Below are 14,770 nucleotides of genomic sequence, written 5' to 3' on the forward strand. Positions count from 1 at the left end.
ATGTTTATATATATATATATATATATATGTGTGTGTGTGTGTGTGTCCAGATCCTCCAGGCACTGGGGAAGTCATACCATCCTGGCTGTTTCCGCTGTGTGGTGTGTAAAGAGGGTCTAGATGGTGTGCCTTTCACTGTGGACGTGGAGAACAACATCTACTGTGTCAAAGACTATCACACGTAAGAAGAACAAGTGTCTCCTCTTCAAACTAATGAAGTTCCTTCAAACTGCAACATGCACACCGGCATGAAAGAAGTCTGATGTACAGCACAGAAAGAGACAGAGGAGAACATTTTGATTTATTTGTTGGCTCTTCCTCAACAGGGTTTTTGCTCCCAAGTGTGCCTCCTGTAACCAGCCCATCCTTCCAGCCCAGGTGAGGAGCTAATCCCCTTCAGCTGATTGTACTTCTTGTTTAGTGCTGTCAGTTTCTAAGAAATTACCAAAATCAAACTTGTTCAATTTGTATTTGATGAAACGACCACCTCATTCTGGTCCATGGTTGACTGATTTGACTTAAACCTCACATAAAGTCAGATATAATGACCTTAAGTTCAGTCTAGATGATAAAGAATCAAATAAAAAGAGTGTATTTCATTTTAAAGTCTATAGTCTGAGTCTAAACTCTGTGTTAAAGCGTTAAAAAAGTCAACATAAATTTAGAGTTGTTTGTATGTGGGTGTGTGCACCTTCAGAAAATGTAAAAGGTACAGTGATCAAACGTGAGCCTTGATTGTTGGACCATCACTTCGACTCTACATTAATGTACAATGTAGGGCACTTCACCGGGCACTGCCGATGTGCCCTTGAGCAAGGCACCAAACCCCCAACTGCTCTGGTGCGCTCTCTGCTTAGTGGTGTGTAGCAGCCTCACTCTGAAACCCGAATAAAGTATACCAAACCCCCCCCCCCCCCGCCCCCAAAAAAAAAATCAATAATGTGAGGGTTTTTACTGCGCTCGTCTCACCAGGGCTCAGAAGAAACCATCAGGGTCGTTTCTATGGACAAGGACTACCATGTGGATTGTTACCACTGTGAGGTGAGGCCTCACAAACACTCACACACACACACACACACACAGTCAGAAGCCTTTTTCACACTCCTGAAAAACTCCAAAAGGTTTTTCTTTTTGGGTGAGCTACGTGTGAATGCAAACAGCCACATTTTTTGCTCTGACTTTATCCACTGTTTCTTCTGCCAGCCTCCTAGTACTTTTTCTGAAAGTGGGATGGAGCTGATGTGAGAACGTAACAGGATGTAATCAGGAGGGTGGGAGGAGGAGGTTGTTGGTGCACGACCATAAACTGTATGAATGTGACCACTGCAATCTCCGTGCACTTAATTGAACTGCTACATCATGTTTTCTGTTCTCCAGTATGTTGTTCTCCACTCTTTTGTTGATAATGTGATTGTGTTAAACTACACATAGCACTGATAGAAAGGCAAATATTCTCATTATGGCGTTGTATAGCGGACTCTGTTGCTCTGCCCGCCACTTCCCCGTTGTTTTTTAAACCAGCCTCAGGAGACCCCCCCCTCCCACCCTCCTGTCTCACAGGGACAGTGTCCGGCTGTGGGGTGCATGTGTGAACAACAAGATCAGGAGGATTTCAGCGGCAGTCCTCCTGAAATTCTGTAGAACTTTAAAAGAGTGCATATATGAACACAGCTATGCAGGGTACGAGTAAGCGTCGTCTATAATGTATTTATTTTAGAATCCCGGTGCATGACTCAACTTTTCAAGCTGTTTTAAACTACACAAAGAACCCACACACACACACACCTGACCATGCACTCACACACTCACATGCAGATCCACTCAGACACAGTGAATTGGATGAGAGCTGCAGAATCGTGGGACGAGACCAGACTGTATTATGTTGCAACGTTTTGTGAATCAGCGCTCAGTCCCTTGTGGAATGAATGAGATGCACACACAGACGGATAACAAGCAAGAGGTAACAACTCCACATTGTGACTCATTGACGACAAAAAAAAAGCACATTCCAGCGCTGAGCTCTGAACTCAGCTGGGGACTTGTTGCTTAAGCCAGACTTGTGAAATCCCAGTCATCCCGCCACTCAGCTCCGTCAGATGTTTTACAGTTCAAGTGTGACAGGGTTAAGTGAAACAAATGAACAACTCACACCAGCCTGTGATGAATACTCTATTTAAAGATCAATCATTGCTTTTGTGCTCAGGAGCAGGAACCATCTGAATTCTGTGAAGGGCTGATATCTCACTTTTTCTCAGAAATAAACCAGATGGTTATGTAAGAGATGGGTAATCATTAGTGGAGTTGTGGAAAGAGGGTCACAGAGGGAGGGCAAAGTCCACCGCTGAATCATCCTGAGAAGAGTAAATTATTACATATTGAGCACAACATCACAGTTTTTAGATTCCATAACACCTGAGGGGCTTCCGGTTTTCTTTTCTTTCTTTTTTTAACATATTTAGCAACAGAGCAGATAATAATAATAATACTTTATTTGTATAGCACTTTTCTATACAAGTAACAAAGTGCTTTACAACAGAAAATAAAAGCAGAGAGACAATTAAAGCAACAGGCAGAGAGTAAACAAGCAGACAACAAAATCAGACTAATAAAATAAAAATAAGAACAATTACTGAAATCACAGAGTAAAAGCATTTTTATAAAAGAATGTCTTGAGTAGGGATGTAAAACAAGGGACTGACTCTGCGTGTCTGATCTCCTCTGGCAGGCTGTTCCAAAGTCTGGGGGGCTCTGACAGCAAAGGCCCTGTCCCCCTTTAGTTTTCAGCCTGGACTTTAGAACAGCCAGTAGATCTCTGCCAGAGGATCTCAGACTGCGTATTGGTTCATAAGGGGTTAAAAGCTCAGAAAAGACACAGGGATAAGTCATGAACTTTCAGCTGATTATGCAGGTCTGAATCATGGTCGTAGAAAAGTGGTTTGGGCCGGTCAGTTTATGTAATCCTTCCAGTACGTTAAGGGTCTGCCTGGGGGGGGGGGGGGTCTAATCCATGTCTGCTGGACACAGAAATCCTCCACAGGTTCAAGGTTTACTGAAGCTTCTGTCCTTGTTAATCAATGCAGAAATTCAAAGTAACTGTCATGTAAGGCTAAATGTAAATCATAATTATTACCTTAGAAGATTTGTAGATTAAACTCAGATAATAGAGATACATTTAGCCGAAACAAATGGTCAGAAAGGGTCTTGCAGTGACTATTAGGCTAATCTAAATGAAGGACTATACTAATTGACAAGCGTCATTGCTGAATGAAGAGTTGACAGATGTCAGTCCGAACATGACACACTCATCCCTCCTCGCTAGATTTTCATAAACATTCATGAAACTCTTCTTCTTTTTTTTGATGAATGGATTTTTAGTTTTTCAAGATGTATTTCTCCCAGCTTTAAAAGAAATATAGAAAAGGAGACTGAAAACAAGAGAAGAACAGAGCACATTTAACCGACTCCTTACATACTCAGAACTCCTGCAGGAAGTCTGAACCCTTCACTACCCCTCAGTGAAGAAAATCAAAAACATTCAGCCTCTTAAATCAGACTTTTACCTTCAGACTCAGCAGCCTCCATAACACAAAGGTTCATTAAAACATCTGCCGCAGCGAAGTCAATACATTTATATAACATCAGTCCATCCTGCGGCTCACTGACTCACGAACAAGACCAAAAACCCCTCACCCTCACTTACCCAGTTAATTGTATAGTTCAGCAGAGGGAAGCTCAAAGACAACACAGTGTGACATGAATGAAGGTGAAACAAGTTATGTGTTGTTTTTTTGTTACAGATTAAACGAACAAGATACGAGGTTTTCAAATGTTAAGCCTGCCTCACACTTCTGGAGTTTTAAAATCCTACCTGATTTTGAAATAGCACAAAGCATCATAAGAAGAATCTTAACAGATATTCTTCTCCATAATCTCAAGCATGGCACATCACATACTACAGGATTTTATTAAGAATATTAAGATAACTGTCGGATGCATTTTTTAGTTTAGTTTAATCGATTATTTGAATCAGGGACGGTGTACCAAATTAAACATTGGTCTCAGAAGAGAAGAGATGCTTTGTACCACATTTAGCTAACTAGCTAATTTCCATCTGTTGTCCCTGGGCAGATGATGGCAACAGCAACACACACACACACACACACACATTTCATAAGAGAGAAGAAAGACATAGAACAATTTACAGATGTCCAGCACATCTTTCTTCAGTTACCAGTAATGTCCACTTGTCACTTCCCTAACTTATCTCTCGCTGACATTGTAGTCACACACGACTTCCATCAGACCCTTTCATGAGGTAATTGTCCCCGTCGATCTCCGAGTAGATCATGGAAGTTAAGACTGGATCTTTATACCACTCACACTATAAGATTATCTGGGAAGATTATGGTTTCCGAGCAGCCTTCAGTTGGGAAAACCCCCGGCGTTTGTCGGGAAGGGGAAATCGGACCTGGAATCATCCTGCTTATCTTGTAGTCTGAGCCAGGCTTAACAGAACTGGCCCACTAACGGATAGCTTTAGTGTATTTCCCCCAAAATGTTGAACTGTTTCTTTAAATACCTTTTATTGAGGCATACAAGAAATCGGTGCTGTTGTTGTCTGCTTGGCATGTTCATGTTTTTACTCTCACTTTTTCCAGGACTGTGGTCTCCAGCTAAACGACGAAGAGGGACATCGCTGCTATCCACTGGAAGGCCACCTGCTCTGCCACGGCTGCCACATCCACCGGCTCCAGGCGCAGGTCCCCGCCCACATGCCCCCCAGCTACCCCCTACACGTCACAGAGCTGTGAGCAGGAGAGGAGGGTGGGCAGCAGCCGAGCCCAGCCTCTCTCAGGTGATCTGAGACACCAGCGACAGAGGAGGAAAAAAGGTGTGGCCGTCTGAGCTGAACTAGCAGGCCGTGGACTAATACACACTGTGCAGCTCCATCCCGCAGGCCCTGCTGTCACATGACAGGGCTGGGAAAAAGGCCCCCCCCCCCCACCCCTGATCCTTCATCTGTGGTCCTTTCCTCCCCCCTCTTCCCTTGGGGTGCCTAACCCTGAAAGCCAACACGCCGGCTCACCCAGAGGCCCCTGGTGACGTCACATCGTCCTGACCCCCACACATTCATCAAAGAGAGAGGGGGGGGTTTTTTGGATCTGAAGACAGAACCGCAAACTCGTCTCTCTCTCTCTCTTTGCTCCTCTCTCTTCCTTTTCCTTGTTTCCCCATTCCTGTGCTCCGACTGAAGCGGTCAAACCGTCTGAGATCTCTGCTGATGTTGACGTCAGGAAGGCCAAGGGAACGAGCCTCTCTACATTCCAGTGCTGGCTGGACCGGACGGACCCCAGGGTGGGCATTGCTGTGCCTTCAGAGCGGGCTCTCTCCTTGCAGGTCCCTAACACTGAAATGGAGTTTTGCATTAAAGGTTATGCAAAGGACACCCAGCAACACGACCCCAGGGCTGTGAGAGAAACTATTAACTGCACCACCCCGATAAAACTGATGCACCGTAGCAGCACGAGCCGAGAGGACCGACTGACATTCCACTTAGGAGTCTTAGAGCAGACCTCGAGAGATTCACAAGAAGTGTCTTAATGATGATTATACTATGACAGAAAAAGGAAAATTTTAGATGCACATAGATTGTCTTTTATATATGAATATATATTTTGCAGATGTTTTCCACATAAGATCATAGATGTAGATTTTTTTGTTTGTCTTGCAGTAGATTCAGAGATGAAGGATGCTGTCTGTCAGCAGTCTGAAGCTTCTGAAGATTTTTGGGTCTGTTGTATCATTTCTCCTCCAGGACGCAAAGCCCCCGCCCCCCCATGCCTGTCAGTGTGTCGCGCCCATCCACAGGCGGTGTAGGAGCAGACCTGGCTCAAAAGCATTTTGCCATCAATTGTTTCATTTTTTTCTTGACAACCAAAGGCTTAACGCTTCAATCAAATAAGTCCCTAATAGAGATAATATCCCCTCTCTCTGCAGACTGAAGACAGCTTTAACAAACACTTCTAGTCAGGCACTTCTGGATACCTTAAATCCACCATGTTAGGGTGCAGAGAGTGTTTAGTAAACACAAATAACAGAAAAGAAAAAGTGGATTCAAAAAGGGCTTCAAGCATCCAGTAAAGTGTATCAGACAACCAATCTGAGCCGGCTCACTTCTCCAGCACATCGATTTGAAATGAAGCACTAGTTAAACGTCTACAGTACATAACGCCTGGATCTTTAACAGCGAGGTATATAAATGTAGCATTACATTGACGTTGCTTTTTTTTCCACGTCTGAGCTTCTGTCCAGGGCGCCCGATAGTGTGCCAAGTTATCACGCAGAGCTCAAAGATTAAGATTTAAGCTTAATCTGAAAATCTGAGAGTTTAGCTAGCTAGAAATTGGTCTTTAAATACAAAGATTAAGGCTGAGCACAGAAAGAGCTGCAACGGTCATGGAAACCAAGTGTCAGCTTATGTCAGAGACAGGAAATGCACACAGTTACATAGAAAGATATCGACCAGAAGGAAGTACTGTCGAGCTCTTTGCTTTAGACAACTACTACTGCCACTTGAAAAAGATGAAGCGACATACATGTTTGTTTAATAAATCAAAGTATTAGTCATTTCCCCTTAAAATCTCTGAACGTGTCTTCTGGCCTGCCTGGTGGTCAAAAAGGAATCAAACTAATTGAAGGATCATTTGCAGATATCTTTTGCTCCAGGTCTGTTCAGGACGCGGGTTTCCTGTTTTTTAATGGACCCTGTTTTTTTTTGTCTTTGTTATAAAAGCACTAAAAGAACAGCGTGTCGATACGAGGAAACCTCCACATGTCCGCACGCCGTCAGACAGAACAAGTGTGTTTGTGTGTCTCGCTCTGGTTTACCATGCAGTCCCCCCCCGTTGCATGTTGAGAAGACGTCCCTGAAAACCTGGAGCTGCTGGTCCCGCCCACGTTTTTAAGGGAGTCCCTACATATTCCCCTGTGTGTGTGTGTGTGTGTGAGTGTTTGTGTGTGTCTGTGTGTAAATTCAGTATGCAAAACAATAACTTAAGTCTGAAACACTTGAAACTGTGAGCTATGGCGCTGCAGGAAAAAACTAGTCTCAAGCCTCCAAATTTTTCAAATGTTCTGATTGGCTCTGAATACATCATTCCTCTTCATGAAGATAATATATGTAGATGAGAAACAGGTCTCCGGAGAAAGAGATATTGTGGAGTTTTTTTTTTTTTTTAATTATTTAAAAAAAAAAAGTCTGCCTCAATCTCGCACAGTGCAAAAAATGTGAGCTGCTGCACATTGAATACAGAAAATCCCCAACTACATGTGCTTTTGTCCAATCCAGGTAAAGTGTGTTAATGTCTTGAGTGCATGTGTGTATCAGTGTGTCGTGTGTGTGTGTGTGTGTGTGTGTGTGTGTGTGTGTGTGTGTGTGTGTGTGTGTGTGTGTGTGTGTGTGTGTGTGTGTGTGTGTGCTCGTGGCAGGGCCATGGCACATGCACCTCACCCCCAGTGCAGGATCCAGAAGAACAGCCCCCTGCTCTCTCTCTCTGTTATTACCCCGGATCATCACATCTCTTATCTCCAGACGTTTGTGTGTAATTGGGGGGTGTGTTTGTTTGAACATCTGTCTGATACCACATTGATGGAGTTTAGAAAAAACAATGTAGTAGCTGATGATTCATCCTCTTGACTGTAACTAAACCTGACCCATCTGGTCTCTTCACTCACTGTTATGTAAACACTGGTCCAGCTCTTCTTCATACTGTATCGGTGCATATGCAGGTAACAATAAATACTACTGAAAGTGTGAAAAACTGAAACAGAGACTGAAGACAGGGGGTCACCACAGGCTGAGGGGTCTTTCTATTTGAATGTAATAATGATGAGTTTGTTCTCCGGGTTGTAAATTTGTAAAAGCAGGACAGAAAAAGGACTGCACATGTGAGACATTCCCCTTGTCATTTGATCACCTCGGCTTTGTACGGGGGCTCTGGTTAAATACTGTGTGCCATACTTGAAGAATGAGGCATTGTTTTTGAAATAATATGACCCCCCCCCCCCCCCCCCCCCCCCCCCAGGAAAAACTTAACCAGATAAGAGTGTATCCCATTTAAAGATGTCTTAATACACCTGTTTTCTAAAAGTACTACTTCCGTGTCTATTGCATAGCACACAGCTAGTTACCCTGTACATAAAGATGCTAGTTTTGATTTTTCTGTCAAATATCACTTTTTGAAAGGGAAGCCTTCTTCTCCTACTGGTAGTTCCAACAAGCACATCTCGACATCTGTCTCGCATCTTTTGTATCGTTACGTGTTTTGATTACCTAGATGGTTCATAAAAAAAAAAAAAAAAAGGAAACTAGATCTATTTATCTAAACATGAAAAAAGTTTAAAGTTATTTAATGTATAAAAATCGGGACGTATCATTTAACTGTAGATGACATAATCTGCTTTTTCAATAAAGTGGTTTTGTAGCTAACTGCAAAAGAAGTGTCTTGTTTCTTCTGAAGTTTCATTTTCATTTGTTTATACATCATAGTCTGCCACCACATATATCACATCAGGTCCCAAAAAGTTACCGCTGACGTTCAACTGAAACATTTTTGGTTTAAAAAAAATTAGCTTAACATATCCATTTTATTTTGAAGGCTTCGGCTTTTGGTCAACAATAGATGTTATGAGACTAAATGAAATCCACAATTTAAAATGTTTTATGAATAGGTTAAGCAAAGTTGTCCGATTGTTGCAGCCAGGCTGTAATAAGAGATACGTTTGTATTAATGGCAGATTATGGTGATTATTCTTGTTTGTTGAATTTAAGTTTTTAGACGAGTATGAAAGAGTATTAATGCCACTGCAGTATTCCTTCATTATTAAATACAAATACAAAGGCACGCTTCTCTGCTGAAAAAGATGTATACAAAGCCTTTGTTAAATTGGGTATTTAATCACAGACATTTAAAAAAAAAAAAAGAAGCTGGGTTACAAGTTAAAACCCACTAGCAGCACAAACAGCCTTCTTCAGGGTGTCGTCGTCAGCACACAATCAGAAATACAAACCAGACAATAAGGAGGTCATGAGCAGGAGGTTACTGAGCTCACAGGTGTGAATGTGGGGCACAATCCCCAAAAAAACATTAAAGCCTTTTTTATATCAGTCGGCCAAAGCTGAAATTTTAATCCATAATGTTTAACTTTTAAAGCTGCTGTTTTTAAACTATTTTATTTTATTCGCTGATTCATCACACCTCCAAACAAGTTTATCTTTATAGCAGTTAATGACAACCGGCCTCACAACACCCTCACAATAAAACAATACTTTAAAATGTTAATTAAATACTACAATTAAAAATAACACAACAGAAACGTACAGCAACATGTTAGCTGTTAGTAAAATACTGCTGGATGATTACAGCGTTGCATGCAGCCTTGTTCAAAGTCTACTGATGGACTCTGATGGTCAGATAATCTGAAACCTTTAGAAAAACAAAGACCATCATAAAAGATCAGGTGTGAGTATGCATGTAGCCCCAAAAACACATACACCGAAGAATCTAAATCATAATACAGCTAACAGAACATGAAACGTAATAGCACGAAAAGATACACATCAGCCAACGGAAAGAGTTAGAGATGAGTCAGTTCCCTCGATGCTGAACCCTTACAGTAAACTGTTCCAGCACATAAACATGTCTGGAAATATCCCACAGACATGATGAGCTGATACTAAGGGGAACGCCCATGAGATTTCCTTTAAAGCTCCTGAGTGTAGTTTTTTTGTTTTGTTTATAAAACAGACTGAAATGAATGCTGATGACTCTCAATGACCTGCAAAGCAAACAAGATTGATTATTTTCTATTTTGTTCTTTTTTTAATGTATGTGACCCCTTTTATCAGTATCCTCTGTGGAAAAGATTTATAATAAGTGATATGTTTGGCATTTACTGTTTTGCCCACAGTGGTCGCCTTGATGGACACAAAATGAAATTTAAAAAAAAGATCGAAGAATGAATTTGTCTCATGAAATTTGTCAAGTAACTTTGCACTTAGAAGCACATGTTATTTGACATCATTAAACAATTGATAATTGGACCTATGCTGTTAAAACCCATGAGGAGCTGAGGAAAAGAAAAAAGTCAGAATAAGAGAACATTTTATGAATGCTGATGAAAAATCTGGAAAGTATGATCTTGTATATTTGCACATTTGAAAAATATTTGAGATATTATGAATCAAAGTGGCAACATCATCTCAGTCCCACATCCCTGCCGAGAACGTTTATGTGACTGCAGATGCAGCCTCCCCTTGTTTTCCCGAAGACTGTGTCCCTGTCTGCTTACAATATTGATTGATTGATTGATTGATTGACTGATTTAATTACTTGTTTAATTGAAGACATTGAACTTCTGTGATGCAAGACAAATGAAAAAACTTTGTCTGAAAAAAGTATGATCTAATAATCAATCAATCAATAAGGAAGAAATGGAAACATGCCATGCACAGTGCTGCTGTCATCTCTGCAGATTCTGGCAAAGTGAGTGGATGAGTTTCTGTAGAATATATTTCCTGTCTCCTAGACTTACTCCTGCAGGGCTCAATCCCTAAAGGTTTTAAAGAAATGAAGACATCTCTGCATTCCAGTAGTAGAAAAATCTTACAGTAACACGTTCAAATAGAAAGGAAAAGAGAAAAGGAGGTAACAGGACTTCAAACTTCCTGCACCTGCACTGAGGATGAAACTTGCAAAATAAGATGTAAAAACATGTGCACCCCTTTCACCCCGTCAGTCTCAGATTTCAATGACAGTAGCTGCAGCTGTATCTATAAGCCACTGGTGCTCAGATAGTTGCAGATGAAGCTTCATTTTGTGTGGGCGTACATAAAAGCAAAGTGTCTGCTGCCCACTGACTGAGCTCTCCTGTTGGCTGAACAGTGGTGTTCAGTGTGAGGAGCTCTCCGGTGTTGGTTGTCAGCTCCATGAGACGGGGCACAAAGCGCCCTTTATGTATGTGAGGGTTCCACCCTGTGACTCAGGGAGCAGTGTGTGTGTGTGTGTGTGTGTGTGTGTGTGTGCGTGTGTGTGTGTGTGTGTGTGTGTGTGTGTGTGTGTGTGTGTCTGTGTGTGTGTGTGTGTGTGTGTGTGTGTGTGCGTGTGTGTGTCTGTGCTTGCAGAGGTAGCGGAGCCCCGGGGGATCTGCTGTGAGGTGAGCTCTGTTACACAGCACAAAAGAACATCTTCCTGCAGGAGCACATGGGGTCCCTCCACTGCCAGAAAATGAGTGAAAATATGCTCGCCACATGATTACCTCATGCACTCTGAATTAAATTGTCGGTTAGTGACACTTTGTGTTTCCCTTCCTTTACCGAAAACTCAAGTCTGTTTGCTACCATTGTCTCGTCCATTTCATTGTTTTCTGTAATCCAGCGTGCAATGTTTACAGTTGATCACTATCAGAAAGATGAACAGGTATTTAACATGTTCATGAAAGCCAGGACATTCAGTTATTTAGGGCCACATATGCACAAAATCAAACTCCATAGACAGGCAGTATTTAATAGTAGTGATTGGTCACTTCACAAAACGTTTCCAAAAGCAAACACACAATTTACATCAACATGTTGGGATTTTTTTTTCTCCAGATAATCCACAGTCAATGGTGATGATTCAGTTTCTAATGATCTTTCTTTGGAAGAACTGTAAGAAGGCTGATTAATACCCTCAGTTATTTTTCAAAGATTTCAACACCATACACATTTGCAGATGTTTTTGTAGATATTTCAGCTGATAGTAAGGAGATGGCAGACAAATACTGTTAGAGACACAATGGGAAAGAGAAGCAATCAATCAATCTTTATTTGTATAGCACAAATTCATAACAGATGTCTCAAGACATAAAAGAGTAGGTCTAGTCTAGACCATTGGTACTCAATTGGTGGGTCGCGGAGCTGTTTTCAGTGTGTTGTGAATGTGTGCCAGGAAAAATAGTTGTGTTTAAAAGTTTATGGAGAGCTTTTAAAACATGCTGGTTGTATTCTGTATTTTTTGTCTATCGTGTTTTGTACCGTAGTGGTCCAAACCGCCACTGTTTTTTTAATTAAATACATCTAATTGGTTGAAAAATATCAGTCCTGAGGCTAGACCAGTTGAGAATCATTGGTTCTCCAAAGGCTATACTCTTTGTTCTAGTATTTACAGAGAACCAACATTAATCCATGAGAATTTAGCAACATTTAGCAAAGTAACAGCAGCAAGGAAAACTTACTTAAAACAGACAGAAACCATGTTGAACAGCCATCTGCTGCGACTGTGTTGGTCTCTGAGAAACTCACTATCATACTGTGTAGAACTAATGATTAGATTTATTTTTAAATCAACAGTATCAGAATCAAAAACAGATAACCAGAGATCATCTTTTTCTTTTTCTTTAAAGCAGTCTTGTTTCTTGTCCAAACCTGATGTAGGCTAGGATGTCTGCTGGTGCTCTCGAGGCATCATCAACACTGTACTTCGAAAAGGATGACGTCTCTTGAATTCAAATGTGAGTGAAGCGAATATAACTGTCATGATCCTGCATTCTTTAAATGCTCAGCAGGGGGGATTCCACTGGTTACAAAATAAGCTCAATAAACATTTTTTCTGTGTTTACGAAGACATTGTGTGATAACAAATCAGGCTTTTACCAGGAGTGTTAGCGTACTTCTAATCTCATGCTAGTGCTCAGTATAGGTGAAGGAGCATGAGTTGTCATATACTGTCTCTGGAATGAGCTACGCACAAATCTCCAAAACCTCCAGTGTTAAATAATGAAGCCAATGTGGACGTTAAAGAAAACGCAGTGTCTACTTGAGGCTGTCTTGCAAGGAATTCCCATTTGGTCCAATATTAAAATACTCAATTTTACAGCAGACAAAAGCACATTTACAGGAAAAATCAGAAAAACGGTTCTCATCTGAATAGCTAATTTCTTTATTGAGACTCGCCTCAACTCCACCACTTTGCCTCTTGCTAGAAAGTTAGGTTGAGATACCATTCCCAACATGGCGTCCGCCATCACTGGACTTCAAAACTTTTCTTCAGAAACCAATGGATGATGTCACTGAGATTAGGTCCATGTTTTATACAGACTATGCTTGAGACCTACAATTATTATCTGAATGTCAGAATTTAAAACTGGAGATGTGGCACATGTCATGGAGAGTTGCATCATGGGAAATGCAATATCCATATGATTCCTATCCATCAATTTGAACATTTTTTCATGACTGATGAACTGAGTCACTCATTTGAAACAGTTTTTAACGACTCTGAAGGTTAAAATAATTTGTTGTGGCATCACTGCTGACAACAATAATACCAGTCGTGTCTGCATGAAAACCAAACCTGTGATAAGAATCAGAAACAGCCTTGATGTTAAAGAGCGAGCAAGCGACAGTCACAGTGTTCATTATGATATACTGTATCAACAGCAGACGGACAGAGGCTGGAATCAGCGTGGGAGTCTTTTGTCTTTTCAATCTCTCACATTGTGGCACTGAATAAGAGCCAGATGTCAGTCAGCATATCTCTGTTTCTTTGGAGAATCAGTGCTAACAAAAAAGATCTAACAGTGAGTGCAGAGTCTTCAGAAACCCACACAGATAAGCAGATAACCGACCTGGAGGCGTCCCAGGAGGACAAACGAACCCAGCTGTCTGCTGGTTTTAACTCTGAGTGTTCTGAGATTAGAGATATCATTCACATACAGAGCATGCTAATATTCCCATTTAATAATTTACAACAGATCATGTAATAATGTTATTTTTCTTCTAACCAATATTTTCAAAGTTATTTCTCAAAGCAGAAGGTTCACCGCTCAATTTTTTCTCACCAGATGGTCGTATCGTTTCTCAATAACAGTCTGAGATCTGTTTTTTTCTTGTATGTAAATGCTTGGTGTGTAATGATTTGATATGAACCCTACAACCATGAGTTTTCAGATGGATCCCGCTAATAGGGCTCTTAAGAAAGTGTTTTAAGGGAGAACATGGGGCCTGGAGAACATGGGGCCTGAACAGCAAGGGGTCAGCTGCAGCCTCATGGGACGGCTGCTGGTCTCTTATGCTGCAGAGTAGCGAGCTCTGCCCACGTACTTAAGTTAAACTTTTATATAACTCCAGTAGTCATGGGAAAAATGAAGCTGGGCTGGACTTGATGGCCTTTTTTTTTATTTTTAATTTTAGAAGCATGCAGGGTTTGCGTGTCATTGCTATGGCAGTTCAGACCAGAAACTGGGAAATTAGGAGAGAAGAGTTTGATATAGGGAAATGTGATGTTGGCCGGAGAGGTCATGTGTGTTTGCAGATATGTTCCCTGAAGGTTTCTGGGAGTAGAAGATGGTTTAACTCAAGCAACAACAAAAAAAAGCATTCCAGCAAACTTCAAGCCAAGTTTAAAACCTGCAGGCTATGTTCTGCTCTGAGGCCGACGAGTTTCCGAGCTTGTTTACATGCAAGGATGCTGACCCTTCTAGCCGTGCAGCTCATCATGAATACAAATGATACAAATGCGAAGAAAACATGCCTCTAAGAAGATGTTTAGACAAGCTTCAGCACATGATGGTTCAGTTCAGGGGAAAAAAAAAAAACATTCCCTGAATATTCATCTGACATCGCCTTGAACTTCATAATCCGAAATGGCAGGTTGCAACCCTGATGGATCTCAGACTAGCTACATCAATATCTTCTTTTAAATCACTTTTAAAAACACATTTCTATTGTAAG

At 41.3% G+C, this 14,770-nt stretch overlaps 1 protein-coding gene across 1 annotated transcript in view; it reads left to right on the top strand.

Moving 5' to 3' along the window:
- wtip (WT1 interacting protein) overlaps window positions 1-8,499 on the top strand; it is a 35,478-nt gene extending 26,979 nt beyond the window's left edge. The window contains exons 5-8 of the mRNA XM_061042014.1: window positions 51-181; window positions 327-378; window positions 973-1,041; window positions 4,659-8,499. Of these exons, the coding sequence (XP_060897997.1) occupies window positions 51-181; window positions 327-378; window positions 973-1,041; window positions 4,659-4,811 (405 nt within the window). The 3' untranslated portion in view covers window positions 4,812-8,499. The remainder of the gene's footprint in view (window positions 1-50; window positions 182-326; window positions 379-972; window positions 1,042-4,658) is intronic.
- The last annotated feature ends 6,271 nt before the right edge of the window (window positions 8,500-14,770 follow it).

The sequence above is a fragment of the Labrus mixtus genome, chromosome 1, assembly GCF_963584025.1.
Source record: "Labrus mixtus chromosome 1, fLabMix1.1, whole genome shotgun sequence".
Lineage (NCBI taxonomy): Eukaryota > Metazoa > Chordata > Actinopteri > Labriformes > Labridae > Labrus > Labrus mixtus.